The sequence below is a fragment of the Ursus arctos genome, unplaced genomic scaffold, assembly GCF_023065955.2.
Source record: "Ursus arctos isolate Adak ecotype North America unplaced genomic scaffold, UrsArc2.0 scaffold_22, whole genome shotgun sequence".
Taxonomy (NCBI): Eukaryota; Metazoa; Chordata; class Mammalia; order Carnivora; family Ursidae; genus Ursus; species Ursus arctos.
The window spans coordinates 59931014-59958729 of NW_026622897.1; the positions used below are offsets into that span (position 1 = coordinate 59931014).

Below are 27716 nucleotides of genomic sequence, written 5' to 3' on the forward strand. Positions count from 1 at the left end.
GCTCCAGGGGTGGTGCGCGTGCGTGCGGCGGCGGCGCGCCTTGGCTTTTCTGAGACCCAGATCCCGCGGCGGCGTTTAGGGGCCGGGGTGGTCACGGCTTCGTAGCTGTGGCGTCATTACCCACGCCGGCTCCCACCGCCCGCGAGGCCGGCGGCCCCCGCGGCTCCTGGCGGACCTGGCGCTTGAGTGTGACTGAACCGAGCCTCAGCTGGGAGCGGTGCCCGCAGGTATCCCCGGGTCAGCGGGCGGTGAGGACGCGGGTGTGCGGGAATGGGAATCCCGCTTGAGTGCGGCGGCCGGTGGGCAGTTAGGCGGCTTCCGTCGCGGCGCTCCGCGGTCTCTGCGGGACCACCTGGCTCGGCGCGGGGAGCGGGGGAGGCGTGGGCTGCAGAAGCAAGTGGGTGCGCGGGAGGGCGCCGGTCAACAGCGTTTAGCGCCGGCCTCGCTCGCATTCTGTAACGGGGGCAGTGTCCAGGCGCTCGACCTGATGGAAGTGGCTTCATCCGTGGGTTTGGGAATCTGGTGTCGATTCCCCGTGGAAATACCGGGTGTGGCCGGATCGATCAGCTGGCAAAGAAAATGGACAAAACTTCATTCCAACTTGCCTTCTTTCCTAATCGTTCCCAGCCGCTCCTCCAAACACAAAACTTAAGGCATCGTTATTTTCAGACGTGTCATTTGCAAACTGCTTTCTGCGCCCCTTTCTCTGCGCGGATCTCCACAGGCTCCTTTTACCTCAAGCGACTGCCCCACCTGTCAGCTGATTGGTTTAAACAACCCTCTGCCCACAGATACTACCAGCGCACCATAGTCACCTGTTCAGTTTCCTCAGTGCTGTAAAATCCTTTGAACCTGGGTCACCTGGGTGTTTAAGGCTCCAGATGCCTGTCCCCTGCGCCTTATTGAGCCCTCCCTTCCCCTGGTGCTGGCTCACACTCCTGGCTCTTCCTTCTCACTGCCACCATCCTCCTGAGAGGCGTCCGTTCCGTACTTTAGAGTTTGAACTTTAACTGTCCTTGACTTGGTTAATTCCAGTGTTGGTCGCTTACAGACCGCTTGAGCTTCAGGCAGTCACAGCCATACCGTGGACCGTCTATCATCCAGAGTGTTCCTTTTTCGAAATCTTAAATGCACTCATGTCGTCCTGAACGTCTCTGTTCTCCTAGTTCTGTAATTATTGATACCCGGTAAGGTATTAAATTGTATTTAAACCTATAAATTCCCCGTATGTTGTGTTGTTTTTTCCCCACTTTGAGTTGAATGTTTAATTCATCTCCTTCTTGTTTAATTACAGATGTGAGGCTTTGACATTGCCTAACAGTGGAACTTAAGCTGTGCTCTATAGATCTTGATGTGCATTGTTTTTATTGGTGTTCATTTGAGTTGTATTTTTTTAAAATATTTTATTTATTTATTTGACAGGGAGAGAGAGACAACCAGCGAGAGAGGGAACACAAGCAGGGGGAATGGGAGAGGAAGTAGCAGTCTCCCAGATGAGCAGGGAGCCTTATGGGGAGCTAGATCCCAGGACCCTGGGATCATGTCTGAGCTGAAGGCAGACGCTTAAGGACTGAGCCACCCAGGAGCCCCACATTTGAGTTGTATATTGATTCAAAGTTTAAATTTCAAATCAGTTGAAAATGTTTTTTGTTTGTGTTAAATTCTAGGATTCATTCTGATAATAAGTGTGGTCTGTACCACTCGTAGATACTTTTTTATTTGAGGAGGTTTTTTGTAACCTGATATATAGTAGCCTTTGTAAACATTTTCGTAAGTACTTGAATAGAAACTACGTTCTATCTGGTTTTATATATACTAAACACATTTTCATATCTACTATATTCTTACTTAGTTTTAGTTTATGTGTTAAGTTTTTAGAAAGTTGCCCTAGTCTCTCCCATTTCTGGGTGTCATTGTTGATTTCATCTTTTGTTTTCTGAGGATTTACAATAAATATGTTCCAGTTCTGTTATTTGGTACATTTAACAAGTCATACTTCATTATAATTTGTACCTTCAGTCATTTAAAGTTTCCTTTTTGTCTACTTTAATACATTTTTGCTTTTAAATCATTACATCCCTGCACATTATTATGTTTTTAATCATCCCTTTATTTTCAACTTTCCCTTTCCTTTGTTTTTGATGTCTTTTGAGTGTTTATATAGTAAAATTTTTTATCCAGTACATTTACTGTTAAGTGGATATCCGTGGTATTATTTCTACCTTCAATTTAAAAAAAATTTTTTGTGCTTCCTTGGTGTTTGTTTCATTTTAACATTTGCCTGTGAGCTTTTTTCCCTTCTTTCTCCCTTTATGGTAATTTGAAAAGTATCTGGGCATGTAGTTCATTCTTTGGTGGGACTCCATGATACTTCTGAAGCACTTTGAAACTTTTTTCTTTTTTTAATGAACCATGCTTTCTTTAAGCTTAGAGGAGGTTTGTGTTGGATCTCAAAATCTTCCTTCAGTTGATCCACTTTGCCCTGTTTCTGGCGGACATATAGTGGTGGTACTAATGAGCATATAAATGGTGTTAATACATTGCTACAAGATGGCGAGTGGAGAGAAACACAAGTTTTGAAGGCACTGTAGAAAGGGCCACAAGTTAGAATGTACTGTGAGGTAACTACAGTGGAGGTGGAAGCTGCCTCCGTGTCTCACAGCTAGCTCCAACAGAGTGTGGGAGTGAGAATCCAACAGAACAGAGGGATCAGTAAAGGATTACATGTGAAACGTCTCTTTCAGTCATCTCCCCAACTTCCTATTTCCCTTCCCACCTGTGTAGAGAAGCAGTTCAGCTAAAGTGCCTTCCTCCCACAAAAAGGTTTTTCCTAAATTGAATAAACCGTCTGAGGAGAACTAAGGCTTTTAATGTGGGTGTTGCTTTTCAAAGTTAAATCTTTTCACTCTGTTATGTGGGGGGGGGGGGGGAGGCACAGCCTGACAGCCAGCTCCCGCACTCACTCTAAATCAAAGCCTGCCAATCTGTGTGTTTCACCCATATCCACAAGGCTCTCAGGAAGATCTCCCATTTAGAGTAGATGCCCATTAGGAAACCAACCTGCTGATACAGCTGAAGTAGAAATTGGTATGGCTCTCTGGAATAGCTACCCTAACTCTTGATTCTTAAGTATGAACAGAAAACTAAGGAACACCAGATGTCTAAAAAACAAGATAAACAGAAATCCTGACCACAGAATAAAAGGGAATTTAGGAAACAGAAAACCTAAATTAGAATTGCCAGAGAAATTTGAAATATTGCAACAACCAGACAAGCACAATACAATGGAAAAAGAACCATTAATGAACAAGAAAAAGCTCTTATATTTAAAATATGACTGGTAGAAGTGGGTTTTTTTAAATGAAATCTACAAGGTCAAATGACAGAAATCTCCCATAACACAAAAAAAATTTCCAAAAAAATCACCTCTTGGTAGTAAACATGAGCATAGAAAGGCAGGTAGGATGGAAGACTGTTGATTTTCATCATAAAAGTTCTCTTGCGCTTTTGATAATTTTTCCTTTTGCCATGTGCATGGATCCTTTGATTTGCAAAAAGTTTTCCATAATTTTAATTTATTTTTCACCATAAGATTTTGTTCTCTATTATCTTGGCATTTTGGGAGAGACTTTTAAATTTGTCTATCATATCACTGGTTCAATGAAGTGTCCCTTTTGTTCTTTACTCCTTCTAGTCAAGATTGTCAGTCTCTTAATCCATTTTAATATTTACCTTAATCTCATCCTGTTTTACTAAATGGCTCCCTAATTCTGTTTCATAAATTTACCACTCATCCTTTTGAATCTAAATACATCAGGCAAGTGTCTTTTAATTTTTTAAATAAAATTTTTATTTTACAACAATTTCAGATTTACAGAAAAATTGAGAATATAGTACAAAGAGTTCCCATGTACCCCATACCCATTTCCCCTATTAGTAACAAATTAGTATGTTAATTAGACCTATTAATTAGATCCATTAACTAAAGTCCATACTTTAATCATACTTTAATTTTTGCCTAACGTCCTTTTTCTGATCCAGCATCCCACCGAGGAAGCCACATTACATTTAGTTGTCCTGTCTCCTTAGGCTCCTCTTGGCTGTGACAGTTTTTGAGACTTGTTTTTAATGACCTTTACAATTTTGAGTACTGGTCAGGTATACTATAGGAAGCCCATCTTTTAGAATTTGTTAGAATTTTTCTCATGATTAGACGGGGGTTATGGGTTTGGGGAAGGCAAATCACAGAGATAAAGTGCTATTTCTACCACATCATCTCAAAGGTACATACTGTCAACATGACCTGTCATTATTGATGTTGACTTTGATCCTGTGGCTGAGGTATATTTTTTGGGTTTCTCCACTATAAATTTATTCTTTTTCCCTCTTCCCATGTTTACTCTTTGGGAGGATTCAGTATGTAGAGCCCAAACTCAAGGGATGGAAAGTTATGCTCCACCTCTTGGAGGGCTGAGTATCTACACAAATTATTTGCAATTCTTCTGCGTGACAGATTGGTCTGTTCTTTCCCGTTTATTTATTATTTGAGTCAGTCATGTATATTAGTATAGCTTATGGGTATTAATTTTATAGTTTGGATTATTTATTGCTCATATTGTTTCAGCTTTGGCCATTGGGAGCTCTTTCACTTGGCTCCTATGCCTTGGACATGCCTCAGTAAATATGTTTTTGTTTTTGAGTTCTTATCTAGTTTCTAGTACTTCAAGACGCTCCAAGCTCATCTTGTATATTTCTTTATTTTATTTATTTTATTTTATTTTATCTTATTTTATTTTATTTTATTTTATTTTATTTTATTTTATTTTATTTTATGAGAGAGAGCACAAGTGGAGGAGAGGGGCAAAGGGAGAGGCAGAGGGAGAAGCTGACTCCCCGCGGAGCAGGGAACCTGGTGTGGGGCTCTATTCCAGGACCTGGAGATCATGACCTGAGCCGAAGGCAGACGCTTAACCTACTGAGCCACCCAGGTGCCCCCATCTTGTATATTTCTTGCTCCAGTTCTAGAATAAGCCATTTCTCCATGGAGCCCTGGTTCCTTGTATTGAGGAATGGTATTAAAAACTGAGATCTGGGAGACCTTTGACCCCCTTTACCCATTTCTCCCACCTACCACTCTTCTCTGGCAACCACCAATTTGTTCTCTGAGCTTTTATTTTTGTTCGTTTGTTTGTTTTTAAGATTACACATATAAGAGAGATCATACAGTATTTTTCTTTCTCTGACTTTATTTCACTTATCATAATTCCCTCAAAGTACATCCATGTTGTTGCAAATGGTAAGATTTTATTCTTTTTATGGCTGAATAATATTCCTGTGTGTGTGTGTGTGTGTGTGTGTGTGTGTGTGTGTGTGTGTAGGTAAATTTCTTTATCCATTCATCTGTTGATGGACATTTAGGTTGTTTTCGTATCTTGGCTATTGTAAGCAATGCTGCAATGAACATGAGGGTGCATATATCTTTCCCAGTTAGTGTTTTCATCTTCTTTGGATAAATATTCAGAAGTGGAGTTGCTTGATATAGGGTAGTTCTGTTTTAATTTTTTAAGGAATTTCCATAACTGTTTTTCATACCTCCCCCACTCACCTCCACTCTGGCAACCACCAGTTCTCTATATTTAAGAGTCTTTTGGTTTGTTTGTTCATTTGTTTTGGTTTTTAGATTCCACGTGTAAGTGAAATCACATGGTATTTATTTTTCTGTCTTATTTCACTTAGCATAATACCCTCTAGATCCATCCATGTTGTTGCAAGTAGCAAGATCTCATCCTTTTTTATGGCTGAGTAATATGCCATTGTATGTGTATACTATCTCTTCTTTATCCATTCATCTTGGGTTGCTTTCATATCTTAGCTATTGTAAATAATTCAGTAAACGTAGGGGTACATATATCTTTTCAAATTAGTGTCTTCATTTTCTTTGGCTAAATACCCAGTGGTGAAATTACTGGATCATACGTATTGTATTTCTGTTTTTAATTTTTTGACAAACCTCCATACTGTTTCCACAGTGGTTTGCACCAGTTGACATTCCCACCAACAGCACACAAGGTTCCCTTTTCTCCACATTCTTACCAACACTTGTTATTTCTTGTCTTTTTGATACTAGCCGTTTTCTGATAGGTGTGAAATGATAGCCCATTGTGGTTTTGATCTGCGTTTCCTGATGATTACTGATGTTGAGCATCTTTTCACGTACCTGTTGGCCATTTGTATATCTCCTTTGGGAAAATGTCTATTCAGGTCCTCTGCCCATTTTTTAATCAAATTGTGTGTGTGTGTGCGCGCGCATGCACGAGCATGCATCAAGTTGTAGAAATTCTTTATATATTTTGGATATTAACCGCTTATCGGGTATGTCATTTTCAAATATATTCTCCCATTAAGTAGGTTGCCTTTTTGTTTTGTTGATGGTTTCCTTTACTGTGCAAAAGTTTTTATTTTGATGCAGTCCCAATAGTTTATTTTTGCTTTTGTTTTTTTTTATCTGAGGAGACATATCCATAAATATGTTGCTAAGGTTGATGTCCAAGAGATTACTGCCTGTATTTCTGTTAGGAGTTTTATGGCTTCAGATCTCATATTTAGATTTTTAAATCCATTTTGAGTTTATTTTTGTATATGGTGTAAGAAAGTGGTCCAGTTTCATTCTTTTGGATGTAGCTGTCCAGTTTCCCAGCACCATTTATTGGAGAGACTGTCCTTTCCCCAGTATGTATTCTTGCCTTCCTTGTCATACATTAATTAACCATATAGTCATGGGATTTCTCCTGGGCTCTCTACCCATTGATCTATGTGTCTATTTTTGTGTCATTTGCAATGTACTTTTTGATTTATCCCTGACAATGAAATGACTCCTATTTCTTCTCTTATTTTTTTTTTAAAGATTTTATTTATTTATTCGCCAGAGATAGAGACAGCCAGTGAGAGAGGGAACACAAGCAGGGGGAGGGGGAGAGAAAGAAGCAGGCTCATAGCAGAAGAGCCTGATGTGGGGCTCGATCCCACAACGCCGGGATCACGCCCTGAGCCGAAGGCAGACGCTTAACCGCTGTGCCACCCAGGCGCCCCTCTTCTCTTATTTTTTAAGTAATTGTTTCGTAACTTAATTTCTAGTGGTACTTCCAATTTTACTCATTTTTTATAATCTTATTGATATTTTAGTGAGAATTTATTTTTTAGGTATCTCTAGTATAAAGTCTTAATATGTTAAGCATCTGCCTTTGGCTCAGGTCATGATCCCAGGGTCCTGGGATCGAGCCGCATGTTGGGCTCCCTGTTTAGTAGGGAATCTGCTTCTCCTTCTCCCTCAGCCTGCTGCTCCTCCTGCTTGTGCTCTCTCTCTTTCTCTCTGTTAAATAAATAAATAAAAATTAAAAAAAAATAAAGCAAAAATGGGTTGTCACCTGGTGCAGGAGAAATTGCAATTAAATTATGAGGTTTGTTTTAAAAGGACTATTTCATTTATCACTTTTTGTGTGATGTCTGTGTTTTCTGTCTTTTGGGTGGGTGATGAAGGGAAAGAGACAGTATATTGTTATAAAAAGGAAGCAAGAATGGAAGATAATCCATAATATTTATTTTATTAGACATTCTTAAGAATATTATGTGTATTATTTTATCTTTTAACACTATACAAAACATGTTTGTTAAATATAGGTCATATTGGTGTCTTTTTTCATTCTCTCAGGTACCTGAATGTTGTCTTTCTGTCTGAAGCTCCTGGAACTTTTCTCTTATTGAGATAGAACTTGGCTGAAATCACATTGCGCATATATTGTACACAAGTGCTTAGCCCAAGCCCAAGAATTACTAGAATCCTCTAGTTAGACAAATTCAAACTACAGTGGGAGTTCTGTCAAGGAAGATGCAGCCTCTGAACAAGTTGATGGCTATCTCAAAACCTCAAAACCTGATTCTACATGAACGAAGTGAGGCCCTGAGAGCAGATGCGTCCTGGCCACAGGAATCCGTCCCCATCATGGAAACATACGACTCTGAGGCCTGTCGTCAAAAGTTCAGACATTTCCGGTATCTGGCAGTGTCTGGGCCTCATGAAGCCCTGTGCCAACTCTGGGAGCTCTGTCTTCAGTGGCTGAGACCAGAGGTTCATACAAAACAGCAGATCCTAGAGCTGTTGGTGTTAGAACAATTTCTGACAATTCTCCCTGAAGACATCAGGACTTGGGTGAATTTACAACATCCAAAGAACAGCAAAGAAGTGGTGACCCTCATAGAGGATGTGATTGAAATGCCTAAAGATGAAGGTAGGAATGTAGAAAATTGGCAGTAGAATAACAGTTGACCCTTATGTGGAATCTTTAAAAAAAAAAAAAAGGAAAAAGGAGCTCATAGATACAGAGAACAGATTGGTGGTTGCCAGGGTGGGAGTGGAGGATGGGCAAAATGGGTGGAGGGTCACAAGGTATAGAAACTTCCAGGTATAAAATAAATAAGTCAGGGGGCTGTAATGTACAGGGTAGTGACTATAGTTGATAATACTGTATTGCATATTTGAAGGTTGTTAAGACATTAGATCTTAAGAGTTCTCATTACAAGAAAAAAATTTTTGTAACCATATAGTGACAGATGTTAACTAGACTTATTGTGGTGATCATCGTGCAATATACATAAATATTGAATCAATACGTTGTACACCTGAAGCTAATACAGTTGACCCTTGAACAACATGGGTTTAAACTGTGTGGGTCCAATTATACATGGGTGTTTTTCAATAAATACAGCACAGTACTATAAATGTATTTTTTCTTACGATTTTCTTAACATTTTCTTTTCTCTAGCTCACTTTATTGTAAGAATACCGTATGTAATATATATATAAAATATGCTTAGACTGCTTATTGGTATGGCTTCTGGTCAGTGGTAGGCTATTAGTAGTTAAGTTTTGGGGGAGTCTAAAGTTATATGCAGATTTCCAACTGCTCAGGAGGTTGGTGCCCCTGACCCGTTTTTGTTCAGGGGTCAGCTGTATGGTTTTATATGTCAGCTATACCTCAATTAAAAAGAAAAAAAGAACCTTAAAAAAAAAAGTAATTGACTCTTCCCATATGAAAAGAAATTATCTTTTCTGAAGCTAGAGGGTGTCAAGGGCAGATCTTGAAGGACTTTACAGTATCAGGAAACATGGATTTTATTCTGTAGGAAATAGAAATAGAGAATGAGATCTCGCAGCATGGGTAGGAGAGTAAAACGATTTGATTTGCCTTTTAAAATATCATTTTGATATCGATATAGAGTAGTGGTTGGCAAACTGTGGCCCAAAGGCCAAATATTTTGGGAGATAGTGTTTTTGGAACACAGCCATGCCCACTGATTGACATTTAGTCTAAGCTGCTTTCATGCTATGACCAGAGTTGATTAGTTATAGCAGAGACTGTATTGCCTGCAAAACCCAGAATCTTTACTATCTGGATCTTCACGGAAAAAGTTTATCAACATCTTGTTTAAAGGATAGACCTGAGGACTCTAAAAACAGGAAAATCAGTTAAGATAGATGAGGTGTTAAAGATGAAGGAGTATTGGGAAAACAGGAGTTTGAACCTGAAGGAATGATGAGCTGCATGTAAGGTGTGAGTGGGTAAGATTTGATGTAAATGTGCAGGTTCTGCCATAAATGAACGTGGCATAAGTAGCAGATTTTATGGGAGGGGATTTATACAGTAATCATGTGGCACGTTGAGTCTGAGATCTCTATGGGTTTGGAAAGTTACAGGTATGAATAGAAGTAGGAGAAATACATATGCTTAGGGAGCATCAATATTTAAGGGCTGTCATAGATCTAACTACCCATTACAGGATGAACGGAGGATGGAGGAACATGTTAAATTATATCATGGGAATGCCGTTAGTAAAATCTAAACTCTGGGAAACTACAAGACAATCCAGTTTCTAAAACAAAATAATTTTATTTTTTTTAAAAGATTTTATTTATTTAGAGCATGCATGCACAAGCAGGGGGTGAGGGGGAGAGAGAATGAGAAAGAGAGGGAGGGAGAATCTCTAGCAGACTCTGCACTGAGCACGGAGCCCAACGCGGGGCTCCATCGCGTGACCCTGAGGTCATGACTGAGCCGAAATCAAGGGTTGGATGTTTAACCAGCTGAGCCACCCAGGTGCCCCTCTAAAACGAAATAATTTTAAGGGAGAAGTGGAGATATGGAAGAGGAATTTAGAAATTAAATGTAAAAGATGTATAACCAGTCACGTGAATGTATGAACTTTCTGTCATGAGGCAATTGATTGAATATTTGACAAGGAATTACTGACTGGGAAGAGTGATGATACTGTTATTGTTGCTGTATTTAGTCCTTATTTGAAAAAGAAATTAAGGATTAAACAGAAAAAGAAAAGCCAGGTAATAAGCAGGCTAGAAAAGCGTAATCTAGGACTTCAGAGAACCAGGAAACGTTAGTATCTTGAGCTGAGAAAAGAGAAATATTCAAGAAGGGAGTGTTCAGCAATGCTGTGACAAAAAGATTCTCCTATTAAGATGAATATTGAAGTAATTTACTGAAATTATTGATTATGAAGAAATTGTTAAGTTTTAGAACAGATTCAGAGAAGGAGTTGAGGTGGTGCTTATTTGTAGTTAGTTATATTGGTTTTCCATTACCGTCATAATAAATAACCACAAAGTTAGTGGCTTAAAACAGTGTGAATGTATTATCCTACAGGTCTGTAGATCACTAGTCCAACATGGGTCTCCCTGGACGAAAATCAAGGCATCAGTAGGACTATATTCCTTTCGGGGCCTTGTGATTCCCTTTACCCGTCTTCGGAGTTGGCAGTGGCAAGCTATGTCCGTGTCCTTTCCACACCGCCTTCTCTTCCCCTCCACTCAGCCGCAGTACGCGCACTTGCTCAGGTGAGCATGTTTGCTCGCTCTCTCTCACACTGACCACAGCTGGGAAACCCGTGTTTTAGGATTCGTGTGATTAGATTGTGATTACCCAAATAATACACGGTGATTCCTCATCTCTCAAGGTCCTTAACTTTAATCATATCTGCTGAGTCTCTTTTACCAGTGTATCCAGGGATTAGGGGTGTGGGTATTTCTGGGGTCTGTTACTCTCCCTATCACATGTTCCCCACCACCACTACCAAAAAAGTTGGATGGCTGAGGTGTGAATGTGATCATGATTGTAGACTATTCTTAAAGTCTGGGAGGGAAGGAAAGGAGAGGTTGCCAGCTAATAGAGGACTGAGAAAGGTTTTTAGTTTCTTTTAACCTGTCTTGGCTCTCTGAAGAACCCACCCAAAGGGCTTGCCCTTATTTTATCTGACTCAGAACTCTCCCAGGGCAGAGATGGCCACCTGGGGGGCATTTGTCAAAGCATTTAATGGGAAATGTATTAGCCTCTGCCACCTAAGACCATGAACACAAAAAGATTGGGAGGAAAGACTGGGGTATGAGTTGCTTTGTGGAATAAGGTGTTTGAAAAGTTCTTACATATCCTAGAGATCTAGAAGGCTGGGCACATGCTCTGAAAGACCTGATAAGGCCTTAACTCTCACCTCTGGCTGACCGTCAGGCTTCGCATAAACAGAAACTAAAGATGAAGGTAATGTTGAAAAATTACCTGAGTGGTGTAGGCAAGCCTCAACACCTGCAGCCCATCTGCAAAGACTAGGAAATGGTTTCTGTTTGTGGGGTTTTTGTGGGTTTTTTTTTTTTGTTTGATTCCAGGTATCTAAGGAAATCTCTGAGGAATCACGAGCTGACCACTAAGCTAAGGGAACAGATTTAAGTGGGCACACACAACAAAGAATACAGACTTTCCAAATCAGTTCAAAAAAGTAAGTGAGCAAGAATTACAACAATCAGGCCCACAAATATATGAAGCAAAAATTGACAGAAATGAGGGAGAAATAGATTAAGAATAATAGTCTTCAGCACCCCACTTTCTTTAGTGGATAGAACAACTAGAAAAAAGACAAAAAAGGAAATGGAAGAACTGTATTAACAACTCTATAAACGAAACTAGACCTAACAAATATATAAGCACTCTACCCAACAACAGAATATATAGTTTTCTCAAGTGCACATGGCACATTTTCCAGGATAGACCAAATGTTGGGCCAAAACAAGGCACAATTATTTTAAACATTTAAGTCATCCAAAGGATCTTTTTTGACCACAACAGAATGAAATTAGAAATCAATAATAGAAGGAAATCTGGAAGGGCACCTGGATCGCTCAGTTGGTTAACAGTCTGCCTTCAGCTCAGGTCATGATCCCAGGGTCCTGGGATCAAGCCCCTCATTGGGCTCCCTGCTCAGTGGGGAGCCTGCTTCTCCCTCTCCTGCTGCTCCCCCTGCTTATGTTCTCTCACACTCTCTGTCAACTAAAATCTTTTTTTAAAAAAAGAAGGAAATCTGGAAAATGCGCAAATATGTAGAAATTAAAATAAGAAAGATTAAACAGAGATAAATAGAGAATAGAAAAACAATAGGATCAATGAAACTGGAAGTGGGTCATTTGAAAAAAAAAAATTGACAAAGTCTTAACTACACCGACCAAAAAAAAAAAGACTTCCTAACTTACTCTGTGGTGAGTTTTAACTTGATGCCAAAGCCAGACAAAGACCTCATGAGAAAAGAAAACTAGCAAGCCAAATCCAGCATCGTGTTAAGAGGATTATACACCATGACCAAATGGGATTTATCCCAGGAATACAGGATGGTTCAACATATGAAAATCAACATTCTACACCATACTAATAGGGGAAAATCACAAAGTCCTCTTTTTTTTAAATAAGATCTTATTTATTTGAGAGAAAGAGAGCATGTGCACAAGTGGGGGGGGAGGCACGGGGAGAGGTGGAAGGAAACTCCTTGCTGAGCAGGGAGCCTGATGCGGGACTCAGTCCCAGGTCCCTGAGATCATGACCTGAGCTGAAGGTAGACACTTAACTAACTGAGCCACCCAGGAGCCCACAAGGTCCTCTTGATGTAGAAAAAGCATTTGACAAAATCCAGTGCCTTTTCATGATAAAAGCACTCAACATACTAGGAATAGAAGGGAATTTCTTCTATGTGATAAAGGGCATCTATGGAAAACGTACAGGAAGCATCATACTTAATGGTTAAAGACTAAAAGCTTTACCTTTAGGTTAAGGAACAAAACAAGGATGTCCACTCTGGCCACTTCCGTTCAGCATTATACTGGAGGTGTTAGCCAGTGCAGCTAAACAAGAAAAATAAATAAAATGTATCCCAATTGGAAAGGAAAAAGTAAAGCTATCTTTACTGTCTTGTGATCTGTTCTTATGCAGTTGACCCTTGAACAACATGGGTTTAAACTGCATGGGTCATTTTTATGTGAGTCTTTTTTTTTTTAATTTCATAGCAAAAGCCATAAGGCATTTATTTACAACTGCCCACCCCAGTCTCCGCAGGTCAGATGGAAGACGACCGGTTCGGAGTTCACACCTGCTGCCCTTTGAGTACCCAGAGAGGCCTGCAGAGCCCTTCAGCAGCCCTTGGGATCCCTGGGACTGTGTTACCTGTCAAATTTTTTCACTAAAAAACAATTTTAAAAAAGCCTGTGTTCCTGTATTGCATGACTTAATGTTGTCAAGATGATAATACTCTTTAAAGTGGTCTGCAGATTCAAATGCAATTCATGGCAAAATTCCAGCTGCTTTTTTTTTGCAGAAATGGACAGGCCGATCCTAAAATGAATATGAAATTGCAAAGGATTCAAAGTAACCAAAACAACCTTGATGAAGAACAGACTTTAAGGATGCATACTTTCAATTTCAAAACTTACTACAAAGCTACAGATTTTGTAAGGACAGAATTAAAGTAATTTTTTGAATCTGCTACAACCGCAGATGAAGCCTCAAAATGCTATTTTGGCCTTCTTCTCCCTGATCCAGTACTTCTCAACTTCTGGTAGAATATCAGAATCATTTTTAGAGTTTTTAAAAACTATAACATCTGAGCCCCACCTTTGGAGATTCTGGTTGCTGGTAGGGCCTGACACCGTTATTTTTCCAAAGCTCTAAAGATGATTCCTATGAATAGCATGTTAAAGTTCTTACTATAGTCATTAAATGTTTCTCCAGCACAAATCTTGTCTCCCTAATGTTTTCCTTCATCTTCCCAGAGATAGCCTGCAAGGATTCTGTCCTGCTCCAGAAGGGCAGCATCCAGGGGAAGATGGAAGCTGACTCGCTAACTGGCCATTCCCAGGTGAATTAGGATTCTACTCTTTACTGAAATCTGCTTTTTCTTTTTCAGCTTTTGAACTTTTGCTAAATATAGGTCCGTCTAAGGATGTAGGACTGTTACTTCTCCCATAGGACATTGGATCTATTTTATTTTAGTTGATGATACACTCTTTGGGAAATATTCAGTCTTTATATTTTTCTGTGCATCTGTTCCTTCAGAATTCAGGACAATAATCAAAGCCATAGAAATAGAGCCCACCAGAGAATGTTCAGAATTACAAGTGAAGGGAGCCAAGAGCAGGATCCCGAGTAATGTCATTAAATAGGCAGGAGCAAAAGAAATCTCAAAGGATACTGAAATGAAAGCATCAAAGTGGTAGAGGAAGACCAAGGAGATGCCACCGAAAGCCAAGGATGAGAGTATTTCAAGGATAAATCCTTTAAAAAATTCAGGAAAATTCAGCCTGAGTAGTGCCTGTTCCCTTACCATCACGGAGATCCTGCTCCTCATGGGAATAGAAGCCAGGTTGCAGGGGGTTGAGGGAAGAAGGTGAGGATGTAGGCAAAGCTGACGTAGATGATTTACTCACCAAGTCACTCATGTCTCAGAGTCCTCTGGCTCTGACGGAGAGGGAGGGAGGGATTGGTATATTTCGTCGTGTTCGAAGGTGCCCGTCATGACAAGGTTGAGAATGCTAGACAGGGAAGTGCAACAAGTGATGGTGTGAAGGTCCTCGTAAGAAATATCTACGCAGTGTCTGATACGCCACTGCTAAGGGCTGGGAATGTGATGGTAAACGAAGGGAAATCCTTTGTGGAAATGACGGTAGAGCAGACAGGCACGCACTGGCAAATAAGGTGATTGCAGATAGTAATAATTATTACAGAGAAAAGAAGGAAGCATAATGCAATGGGAGACCGATGAGGAGGGTGGCTACTCCGTTTTGGGTAATCAGGAAAGGACTGCCTGCCCCAGATGGGAGATGCTGGCAGGCTGCATTTCTCAGTCAGAGAAAACGCCCTACCTCTTCTGCTGCCAGAGGCTCCGTCTTCGTTACAAGTTCCCCTCAGATCTCTCCGAAACTCTGCCTGTTCTGAACTCCTTTTATGTCAGCTATTTTTACTCTATAGTAATTTTTTGTTCCACAATTATTCCAACTGTCTTTTTTTCCTGAACCAAAATAAAAGTTAGGTTAGGTTAAGACTGCACTGGATTTTCCTTTCGCAGCCCTCACAGTGCCAAGTCCATAAGCCTCTAGTATAACTTAATTTCCATCACTTAGAACCCCAAACGTTTGTCAGTTTCTTACGTATTCTGACGCCCTACCTTGTTCTTTCCAAATTCATTTCTCCGCTAGTAATATTTTTAGAAGTGACCTTTGATTAAAAAGAAATTTAATGTTTTAGGAACCAGTAACATTCAAAGATGTGATTGTGGAATTCAACGAGGAAGAGTGGGGACAGCTGGACCCTGCTGTAAAGACCCTGTACAGGGATGTGATGCTGGAGAACTATAGGAACCTGAACTCATTGCATCAAGGTGGCTTCCGTGTTATTTACCTCTTCTGCCCGTCGGTAGTCTCTTCATCTGCTAAAAACTAGAGGACGGCTGCAGTGGTTAAGGGCACTTGGGTTTGGGTTCGGGTTTCCTAATATCCTTTGGGCACAATAGCAGATTTTCCTGCTGTGTATCTGAGTGGAAGTCCTTTCTGGTGGAGAGATAAATGTCCACAGATCCGTGGTGACCGCTGGCCTTACCTTTCAGCAGCTCTGAGACTACTGCGGAGGGAGGGAATCTCTTCCCTATGAAAATGGCTGAAGTATCTGTTTGTTGTTGTTGTTTCATTTTCCCCATGAACAGAACAACTACTTTTCAAGCCAGTTGAGATCTCCAAGCTGGAGAGTAAGGAGAGAAGATGGACAGTAGAGCAAGAAACCCCAAGCACATCTGTTTCAGGTAAGAGCCAGGCAGATACGAGGCAGGTGTAAGAAGCTTGTTTGTTAAACGCACAGTGTACTGTTACCAGCCTTCGAGTAAGAGTCGGGTGGGGGGCGGACAACAAAACCTGGAGGCTTTGGAGGAAAAAGGACACCATTGCCTTTCGTTGGCAGATTCTTTTTCTTCATCGGATAGACGAATGAATGTTGCAGGGGAGGGACACGGAGGCTTGTAAAGCCGTGTGGCCCGGAGCGGCCTCCCTGCCCGTCTCCTCATCCGCAACAGGGAGTCAATAACAGTCCTTACCTCCACGTTCCTGTGAGGCTCAAGTGCGTCGGTGTGGGTAGCACGCTTAGAACAGCGCCTGGCGCACAGTAGTGCTACGTAAACGAACATTAGCCAGCCCAGCATGAAATCATGTGCTTCCTTCTAAAGAAAGCAAAGTTCTGCTTCATACTAGAGTGAGCTTAGTAGTCTTCCATTCTTTGTTTACCATAGAACTTCTTGTGCCCTTACTTTCTACTTTCATGTAATCTCTTTATTCTTATTAACATTTTGTTTGTGGGACATTATCAATTATTATGTGCTTAATATAAATTTTAGTACATATAGAAAAGTATGAAGAAGAATAGAAATCACCCCATTACCTCACTCCCGAGAGCTATGCAGTATTAACGTTTTGATTTATTTTCTTAGGCTTTTTTCTTTGTGATGATGTGTCTCTGTGACTTGTGAAGATTTGTTTTTTTCCAGAATTGGGATTGTCAGGGATATGTCACTTTATATTCTGCTCTTCTCACCTAATACGATACCGTGGACAATTACCTGTGTCACTAAATAGTCCGTGCAAATGTGGTTTCTCATTCACGTGTAACTTCCCATCGTACACATGTATCATAATATATTTAACCATTCCCCCCGGCTGTTGGACATTCAGGTTGTTGCCAGGTTTTCAGGCATATCTGGTAAGTTCCACAGGATATACCTTGTTAGAAGACAAACTTCAGCATCAAAGGGCATGAATGTATTTAAAAGTCCTGTTACATTGTGCTGTATTGTCTACAGAAAGGTTATGCCGAGCCATACTGTCACTACTAGCATATTATCTCTCTCATTATCACCCTAGCACCCTCTTGTTGGCCTGAAATCTTTATTGATTTGATAGGCAAAGTATTCAGTTTCTTTCTTTCTTAGGTAAATTCCCCCACCTCCCACCCTTTTCCTTTGGACCCCATTTCTCCCTGCCTTCTTTCACTTATATTTTTACCATTTCTGCTTCATCCTCCCATTAGCTTTTCAACATTTTCAGGTCATTGCTGATGTCAACGATTTTTCTCTGAACCTATTACTCTATTTCTCGCCTCTTTGTAGCCAGTCTTCTCAAAATAGTTTCTACTTTTCTCATTTCCTCACCCCATTCCAGTTTAGCTGTTATTCCAGATCTCCATCTGGAACAGTCCTTACTAAAGTCGTAGAAGACTTTCTTGTAGCGAAGTCTAGTGGATACTTTTTCATTCCTTGTCTTACGTTACCTGCTCCTCGCTCTAAAACACTCGTAGGTTCTTATAATGCTTCCCATTTTCCTCCTCTGTTTCTGGCCTTTCTCGGTCTGTATGGTGGAGACTTCTCTTTGTCTAGCTGTAATTTCAGTTTCTCAACATGTCTCATTTTGTCTTTTCTTACTCTGTGTTTTCTTCTCTATGTTAGCACATCCACAGCTGCAACTCCACTTAGCGCACACGTGTAGGTGACTTACAAATGTGTGTCCCCAGCCCAGGCTGCTTCTCCGAATTGAACAATTTATTTATTTATTTTTAAATAAAATTTTTTTATGATGTTATGTTAGTCACCATACAGTACATCCCAAGTTTTTGATGTAAAGTTCCATGGTTCATTACTTGTGTATAACACCCAGTGCACCATGCAATACGTGCCCTCCTTAATACCCATCACCGGTCTATCCCGATCCCCCACCCCCCTCCCCTCTAAAGCCCTTAGTTTGAATTGAACAATTTATAGACATGTGACATTTCTCTTGGATGTCTTAAAGACGACTCCAATTCTGTAAAACCAAAGCCATAACTTTTTCTTTTCCAGTCCTCCTCTGTTCCCTGAGTGAATGGCACTGCCATCCATCCAATTACATAAGTATGGTGTATTATCTTTGACACAACTTCTTCTCCTTCACCTCTCTAATACTTGGTTTCGTCCTTCTAAATATCCTTTGAACGTCTCCACTTCTCTCCATCTGTAGGGCCACTACCCTAGTCCAGGTGCCAGTGCCATCTCTCATCTCAGCTATCCCCGCAGCCTCTTAATTCATCGTACTGGAAGATCTTGCCAGGCCTCTTTGCTCTTTTTCCCCAGCTCCAGGGTTTGAGCCACATTGCAGTCAAAGAGATCAAGTTCTGTCATGTACTTGCTTAAGTCACTTATGCTGACTGCAGTTTTGCTTACTTCAGAACACACTGCTTCTCCAGCCTGCTTCTCCAGCCTCACCTGCTTCTCCAGCCTCACCTCACCCTGCATCCTCCCCCCGCTCTTCGCACCCAAACCACACTGCTCTGCTTTCAGTCAGCATCACGTGTGTATTTGCATCTCCTGTGCCCTAAGCTCTCTGATAGGTGTTGGAGGACTGCAGAGAAAAGAGTTCCACAGGCCACACGTTCCGTATGTCCGTTGAGTGGGACTTGCCCTCCATCTCAGGGGCTCTGTACATGCAGTTTCCTTACATAAAATGGTCATTCTCCTGTTCTTTGCCTAGTTGACTCCTTGTCTTCCTTCAGATCTCAGATAGTTTCACATTTCCTCAGGGAAACCTGTCTTGATTCATTTTTTTCTGTTATATACTCCCATAGGACCATAATCTTCTCTTTTTAGCATTTATCACAATTGTATTTTACTTGTATCTATGTAGGTCTTTGTCTCTCACATTAGGCTTTATGTTCCTTGAGGGCAGAGACCATGTCTCTTTTCACCCTGCCTTTTTATCTCAAGCTTTTGCACATTCATAGGAACCAAAGGAAAAAAACTGGGTAGATAAATATTGGATTATGAGAAAGGTAAAAATTATTTTATTTGCTTTGGTCATTTGTAATTCAGTAAATGGTTTTATGTCCTTTATCTATTAAGCCTTTAGAGGTTTATAAGTAAGATCTCATGGAAATTCCCATTATTGATCACAGAGCAAATGAAATACCGCTGAAGTTTTTTATTATTTTCTTTATGGTGTCTGCCATACATATTTTAAAATTTATGTTACCGCATATCTTCCCCCCAGTGCTTTATATCTGTTATTTTTAGGCATAAGAATTTTTCCATCCGCAAATTAAAAACATTTCCTGATTTTTATTCTGATTTCATCTATTTCATCATTTAAATATAATACTTCAATAAATCTGGAATTTACCTCGGTAAATGTAGTTTATTTTCCAAAACAGTTAATGGACTACAGTGGATTAAAGGTGGCTACAGAATCTTTGTCACTTTCTCCATCAGGATGTAGCCTTTGTACACCTGAAACTAATGTAACATGGTGCCAACTATACTTCAATCAGAAAAAAAAGTTGCAGACTTTGTTTCCCCTCCCTTTGAATCTCAGCTGGCACTGGACTGTTTAATCAGTAAAATACATCAGAGGTGACACTGCCGGTTCCAGGTCTAACCTGTAATAGGACGTGAGGCTGCCACTTCTCTCTCGGAAGTTAGCAGCCACTACTTCAGCTAGCTGCACATCGCGATGTTTGTGAGAAGCCCAGCACAGCCACACGGAATGTACATACATCACACACGTGTGCACATGTATGTACTTCAGAGGCTCGTCAGATGATCAGAGGCACATCTAGATTTAAGGGCTAATGATCCGAGTTTATTATAAACAGTTTAAGGTAAATTTGTATAGAGAATATAAAACCAGATTTAATTAAACCAGCTTAATTAACTAGTCAGAACCTACGAAAAAAGAATCCTGTGGATTTTAATCTATAAATACAGATAAGCCATTGGAATGATTGGAGAAGTTGGGGGAAACTTTCAGATAGGCCAAAGAAAGGCAGAGATGGTCTGGCATGGGCTGGTGTCCAGGGGAGTTGTGCGCAGACACCCAGGTTTGGGATGACAGGCTAAGGTTTCAAGTGTTCGTTTGTGTTTCAGGTTAGAGGCAGGAGCAAAGTCTTGTAGGTAAAGCATAGTTTGTGCGTTTGGGATTAATAGGAATAAGACAGTGACTCAAAATCTGTTTAGTGCAAAAGGAGAACAAATCATGGGTGTAAAGACAAACTGGTGTTGCCGCTAGAATCAATAGATAAGAGTATCTGTTGCTATAATTATTTAATGTTGACCTGAAAGACGTAACTAATGAATGAAAAAAAATGAGAAATTTAATTAGTAGAAAAGAGGAAAAAAGACTTATTTGTAAATGATAACTTTCTACTTAGAAAACCAAGAAACTCATAGTCAAAACTATTACATCTGTTAAGAGTTTTGTAAGGTGGCCAGATATAAAATAAAAATATTGGTAGTTTTCCTATATGTTAGAACTAAGTGATTTGAAAATAACAAAATACATGAAAGTGATTTTAAAAATAGGAGTAAAGAAGTTATATGAAAAATGGGTCATGGAAATATGAGAACAGAGATTTGCTTAGAGAAATACATTTAGGAATTTTGCCATTCAGTAAATACTGCTGGAACAGCTTGTGTTTCAGTTACCTATTGTTTCTAACAAATTGCCCCAAAACTTACTGACTTGAAACAGCAATCATTTTATTAACTCTCACAAGAGTTAGGAGTTGACTTCGGAGTTCTCAGGATCCATCTGATGTTGGCTGAGGGTACAGTGTCTGCTGGGATGGGATGATCACGATGGCTTATCACACCGCTGGAAGTTGATGCTGGCTGCCACTGGGAACATCGGCCCTGTGGACCAGCGCACCTCCATGTGGCCCCTTTTGAGGGATGGGCTGCTCATAGCATGCCCATCAGGTTCTGGGAATATCCTGAGAGGAGTTGGAAATTGTCAGTCTCCTAAAGGCCAGGCCCAGAAGTGGCATGGTATCACTTCTACCATATTCTGTTGGCTAAGCTGTCACAGGAGTAGCCCATTTGCAAGGGGAAGAAAAATAAACTCCACTTCTCTATGGGAAGGTGTCAAAGAATGTGCATCTATTTCTTTTTATTACTCAAGTATAATTAATATATGGTGTTGTGTTAGTTTCAGCTGTACAGTATAATGATTCAACAATTCTGTGCATGACTCCGTGCTCGTCATGATAAGTGTGCTCTTTATTGTCCTGTCCTCACCCATTCCCCCATTCACCTCCCCTCTGGCAAGCATCAGTTTGTTCATTATATTTAAGACTCTGGTTTTTTGTTTTTCTTTTTTCCTTTGTTTGTTTCTTAAATTCCACTTATGAGTGAAATCTTAAGGTATTTGTCTTTGAATTATTTCACTTACCATGATACCTCTAGATCTATTCATGTTGTTGCAAATAGTGAAGTTTCATTCTTTTTTATGACTGAGTAGTATTCCATCATATGTATGTGTGTGTATACACGCACATATATATACATACACATATATGTGTGTGTATACACACCTATATAACACACACACACATATATCACATCTTCTTTATACATTCCTCTATGAATGAATATTTTGGTTGCCTCTGTATCTTGGCTATTGTAAATAATTCTGCAGTAAACATAAGGGTGCCTGTATCTTTTTGAATTAGTGTTTTCATTTTCTTTGGCTAAATACCCAGTGGTGGAATTACTAGATCATATAGGATTTCTATTTTTAATTTTTTGAGTAATCTCCATACTGTTTTCTACAGTGGGCATACCAGCTGGCATTCCCCCAACAGTGCACAAGCGTTCCTTTTTCTCCACATCCTTGCCAACACTGTTATTTTTTGTGTTTCTGATTTTAGCCATTCTGACCAGTGTGAGGTGATGTCTCATTGTGGTTTTGATTTACATTTCTCTGGTGATAAGTGATGTTGAACATCTTTTCATGTGTCTGTTGGCCATCTAATGTCTGTTTTGGAAAAATGGCTATTCAGGTCCTCTGCGCATTTTTTAATTGGATTGTTGTTGGCTTTTGTCCTGTTGAGTTGTATAAGTTCCTATATACTTTGGATTCTAACCCTTTATTGGATATGTCATTTGAAAATATCATCTCCCATTCAGTAGGTTATTCTTGATTTTGTTGATGGTTTCCTTCACTGTGCAAAAGATTTTTACTTTGGTGTAGTCTCAATAGTTTACTTTTGCTTTTGTTTTCCTTGCCAAAGGAGACATGTCTAGAAAATATTGCTATGGCCTATGTCAGAGAAATTACTGCCTACGTTTTCTGTTAGGAATTTTACGGTTTCAGGTCTCACATTTAGGTCTTTAATCCATTTTGAGTTTATTTTTGTATATAGTGTAAGAAGGGTCCAGTTTCATTCTTTTGCATGTAGCTGTCCAGTTTTCCCAACACCATTTGTTGAAGAGACTTTTTCCTGTTGTATATTCTTGCCTCCTTTGTCATAGATCAATTAATTGATCATAAAGCTGTGGGTTTATTTCTGGCTCTCTGTTTTGTTCCATTGATCTATGTGTCTATTTTTTTATGCCAGTACCATTCTGTTTTGATTACTTCAGCTTTGCTTAATATGTCTTGATACCTCCGGGTTTTTTTTTTTTTCTTTTACAAGATTGGTTTGGTTATTCAGGGTCTTTCTTGTTCCATACAAATTTTAGGATTCTTTGTTCTAGTTCTGTGAAAAGTGCTAGTGGTATTTTGATAGGGATTGCATTAAATATGTAAATTGCTTTGAGTAGTATGGACATTTTAACAATACTGGTTCTCCCAATCCATGAGCGTGGAATATCTTTCCATTTCTTAGTGTCATCTTCAGTCTTTTTCATCACTGTTTTATAGTTCTCAAAGTACAGGTCTTTGACTCTTTTGGTTAAATTTATTCCTATGTTTTTAATATTTTTTTCTATTTTTGATTTAAATTCCATTTAATAACATATACTGTATTATTAGTTCCAGAGGTAGAATTTAGTGATTCATCAGTTGCATACAACACCCAATGCTCATTACTTTAGGTGCCCTCCTTAATGCCCATCACCCAGTTACCCCATCCCTCCACCCACCTCCCCTACGTATTTTATTCTTTTTGGTACAATTGTAAATGGGACTGTTTGCTCCCGCCTTCCTCTCCCGTTCCCTCTCCTCCCACTGGGATTGTTTTCTTCATTTCTCTTTGTGCTACTTCATTTTAAAGTATAGAAATGCAACATATTTCTATAAATTTTGTATCCTGCAACTGTACTAAATTAATGTATCAGTTCTGGTAGTTTTCGGTGGAGTCTTTAGGATTTTTTGTATATAGTATCATGTCATCTGTAAATAGGTAAATAGAGTTTTACTTCTTATTTACCAATATGAATGCCTTTTATTTCTTTTTCTTGTCTGATTGCTGTGGCTAGGACTCCCAGTACTATGTTGAATGAAAGTAGTGAGAGTGGACATCTCTGTTTTGTTCCTGATCTTAAAGGAATAGCTCTCAGTTTTTTCCCCTTTGAGTATGATGTTAGCTGTGGGTTTTTTGTTTTTTGTTTTTTAATGAATGTGCAGCCATTTTGATCTACTCTAGTCTGTCCTCTGGCCACAAATTATTTTTTTATTTTTTCCCCCTTGTTAAATACATTTACTGTCTCCTAAGAGACCTCATCTCATTATGGCATCAGGCTTGAAGTCCAGGATCTCACCATCTAAATTATAAATTAGGTCCAAGTTTGAAGAGGTTTCTCTCGCACTGAAGACCTGTGAATTAAATTACAGGTTATCTGCCCACACACCCAGTATACACTGGTGAGGCAGAAACAGAGAAACTATAGTCAATACTCTCATTATATTCCTAGGCTCCGCTCTAGGAGATTGCTTTAGTAGTCTAGTTTTCAGTGTAAGTATTATTCAGACGATAATTTCTGCTAGAAATTAGACTAAATCAGGCTGAATTAATAGGTATTTGACAAAGCTGGATGTATCATTGGGGCTGCTTTGAGGCAAAAGTCCTCAAAATAGTACCTCAGGGTAGATTAGAAAGGGGAGAGAGAGAGCATGGTTATTCAAGATCTCTTTCTAGACTCTAGTGTAAATATTAGAAGAACAATGACTCACCGAACAGATGAGGACGTTGAGGGAAGTTCTTTCTACATGAAAGATGACATTCTCAGGCTCATTTGTGAGTTGGAAGAGAGTAGTAGGATAGCCAAGTGGCATTGTCTTGGAGACAGGTTTAAAAAAAAAAAAGTGAGACTACAAAGCTGAAAATGTGTTTTGGCTACCAATAAAGTGTGGAAGTAAAAGCATTAGATAAAGCTGAAGTTATGTGCAGAAGGATAATAGGAAGTCAGTGAATTTTAGTTATTAAAAAATTGCTAGAATATATAGTATATTGGATGTATTTATACAGAAGCTAAGTGAGAAAGGAATTTTGAGAAGGAAGGTGAGACATTAAATGAAACAAATTGAAGACAGGTGAAAACGAGAACTGAATCTTAACTGGAACAGGTAAAGTTTTGAGTTCTAGGAAATACATAGAAAAATAACATAGCACTGTTAGAATCAGGGGTGATTTTGAGCCTAGGAAAAAGGGTGGTTTCTCTGCTACTTTTGATCATAGGTTTTTTTTCTGCCTTTGTTAAATATGGGGAATAATTGCAACTCGTCTGGAAAATAGAAGCACTGATTGTAAGCTTATTGTAGCTGGTTAAGATGTGGCTCCTGTAAATGTAGACATGTTTTTAAAGATACAACTAAATTGCTATTTTAGAAGGGTGTATTTATTATTGATGAGTAGCATAGGTTAAAAGAGACAAAGACAAGATGCTAGAGAAAGGAAGGTTAGGTATAACCCACACAGACTAGTTACAAAGCAGTAATAATTTGAACTATGATATGCCACCCTATCGCAGTTCATATGCGGGACATTTTCCCAAGCCCTCTGTATTCTCTCTAATATTTCTGAATCGCTCTCCTCATATTTTACGATCTCCTAACCTCCCTTTTGATACTTTTATCCCTTTTATTTCTTCTATAATTCTCCTTTTTCTAATCTCACTTCACATTCCCATTCTGTAATTAAGGCCTAAAAAGATGCATATTCCCTTATGTGGTTTAGCATGACTTTCCTAATTAAACCATTTCCCTTCTTCTAGTTCATGGAATTTTTAATTTCTTTTTAGACAGACAGATAATTTCAGAAAACCAAGATTCAGTTCCAAAGCAGAGAATTTCTGGAAAAGAATCATCTTCTGGAGTGATTATGACAAGACTGACCAAAAGTGGATCCCCTTCTTTAGATGCTTGGATGAGCGATGATTGGTTATATAGGAACCAGGAACATTGGGACATAAATTTACCAGAAGAAGCTTTTGTTCATAAGACAGTCTACACTGAGGTGGGAAACTTTGAAGGTAGTGAGAATAAGAAAATATTAGATATTGAGACAGTTAATTCAGTTTTGGGTATACAACAAGGAATTCCTATGAGAAAGGGGTCCTCAAAATGTGGTAAGTTTAAAACTAATTTCAAATTTAATTTAGACTCAGGTAAGCAATATTCAGAATATAACGAATGTGGAAATGCCTTGAGCCTGAGTATAGATATTCAACAGCCAAAAAGTCATACCTTGGTGAATTCCTATGAATGCTATCAGTGTGGAAGAGCCTTCAGCCGGAGTTCATCCCTCATTCGACATCAGATCATTCACACAGGAGAGAAACCCTATAAATGTAGTGAATGTGGGAGATTCTTCAACAGACGTACGAACCTTACTAAGCATCAAAAAATTCATACTGAAGCAAAGGTCTGTGAAGGCAATAAATATAGAAAAGCTTTCAGTGAGAGTGAAGACAGTAATAAAAATTCAAGACTTCGTTCTAGAGATAATCCCTATGAATGTGTTAACTGTGGGAAATCCTTCAGCCGGAGTTCCTCCCTTATTCGACATCAAATGATTCATACAGGAGAGAAACCGTTCAAATGTAAGGAATGTGAGAAAACCTTCAACAGGAGTTCAAACCTTAAAAAACACCAAAAAATTCATACTCAAGAGAAGTCTTATAAAAGGAAGAAACACAGGATTACCTACATCAATGAATTTATAGTAGAGGGAATCCTGTGAATAAATTAAATGCAAGAAAACATTCGTCAGGGATTCTTCTTTAATTGATATAACAGAATTAGTGCTGGAGAGAAATCTGTTATTGGGTAGGAATCTGCTCCCAAGTGAAGCCACAAGGGTTTGGAGTTAAATGTATCACAGTACAAGTCTTTGCCTGTCATCATTCTGATATCCATTGCCATCATTTCTAGTTCATAAATGGGACCTATGGCATCCTTATATTCACATGATTTATTGAAGTTAGGGAGGAGCCAAGCAATACCCTTGGAATTGATATTTAATAAAACTGAAACTTTCAGTCCTAAGAAGGACATGAGAAACCAGGAGCTCACGAGAATATAGGAAGAATATACTTCTAAGGACTGAACTCTCTGAATTAATGGCAGAGACCACAAGAATGGCAGATTACTCCATGATAATATCCTTGGCTGTCTTGGTGCTGAGCGGGGACTAGAATTGGAGGAGGATTATCAACTGCAGTGGGAAGTGGATTCTACATATAGTCGTCAAATCTGCGTTTTTGAAAGTACTCTTTGGGATGTAGGCTGGAGCAACATCCATTGTCTTGGGTCTGTCATTTATTCCAAACATTAAGAGGTCAATAAAGTGTCTTAATACTCTGTGTACTAGTTTCCTCGTTCTTCTGTAAGTTATTTCTGTAATTTACCCTTGGGATCCTGAGCCAAGAAACTTATCTTTAATCTGCCCCCAAATATCATATTGGAGAGATTCCCAGTGAATGATGATGGTGGCTTTTTGTTAAAGCTCATATCTTATTCAAAAACAGAAAAGGTATACTGGAGTGTGAACACTTAGGATGAGTTAACGTGCAAAATTATTCTGTCTTCATTTGTTCTATGGTTTCAGGTCTTTAATCCATTTTTTATTTAATTTTTGTGTATGATACAAGAGTGGTCCATTTTCATCCTTTATTGCATGTGACTGTCCAGTTTTCCCAACACTATTTATTGAAGAGACTATCCTTTCCCCGTTGGGTATTTTTGACCCCTTTGTAGCAAATTAATTGACCACGTATATATGAGGGTTTATTTCTGGGCACTGTTCTCTTCCATTAATCTATGTGTCTGTGTTTATGCCAGTACCATACTGTTTTGGTTATGCTTTCTAATATAGTTTGAAGTCAGGAAGTGTGATACCTCCAGGTTTGTTCTTCTTTCTCAAGATTGCTTTGACTGTTCAGGGTCTTTTGTGGTTTCATACAAATTTTAGGATTTTTTTTTCTATTTCTGTGAAAAATGCCATTGGGATTTTGATAGGGGTTGCATTGAATCTGTAGACTCTTTGGGTAATATGGACATTTTAACGGTATTAATTCTTCTAAGCCGTGAGCATGGAAGATCTTCCCATTTATTTGTG

General features: G+C 39.3%; 1 protein-coding gene across 1 annotated transcript; it reads left to right on the forward strand.

Annotated features, from left to right (window-relative positions):
* ZNF215 (zinc finger protein 215) lies at positions 1–26965 on the forward strand. The gene is made up of 6 exons (XM_026486166.4): positions 1–227; positions 7709–8285; positions 14150–14235; positions 15621–15753; positions 16075–16170; positions 25399–26965. The coding sequence occupies exons 2-6, from the start codon at positions 7886–7888 to the stop codon at positions 26337–26339; spliced, it is 1656 nt and encodes a 551-aa protein (XP_026341951.2). The 5' UTR covers positions 1–227; positions 7709–7885; the 3' UTR covers positions 26340–26965.
* Positions 26966–27716: the final 751 nt, after the last annotated feature.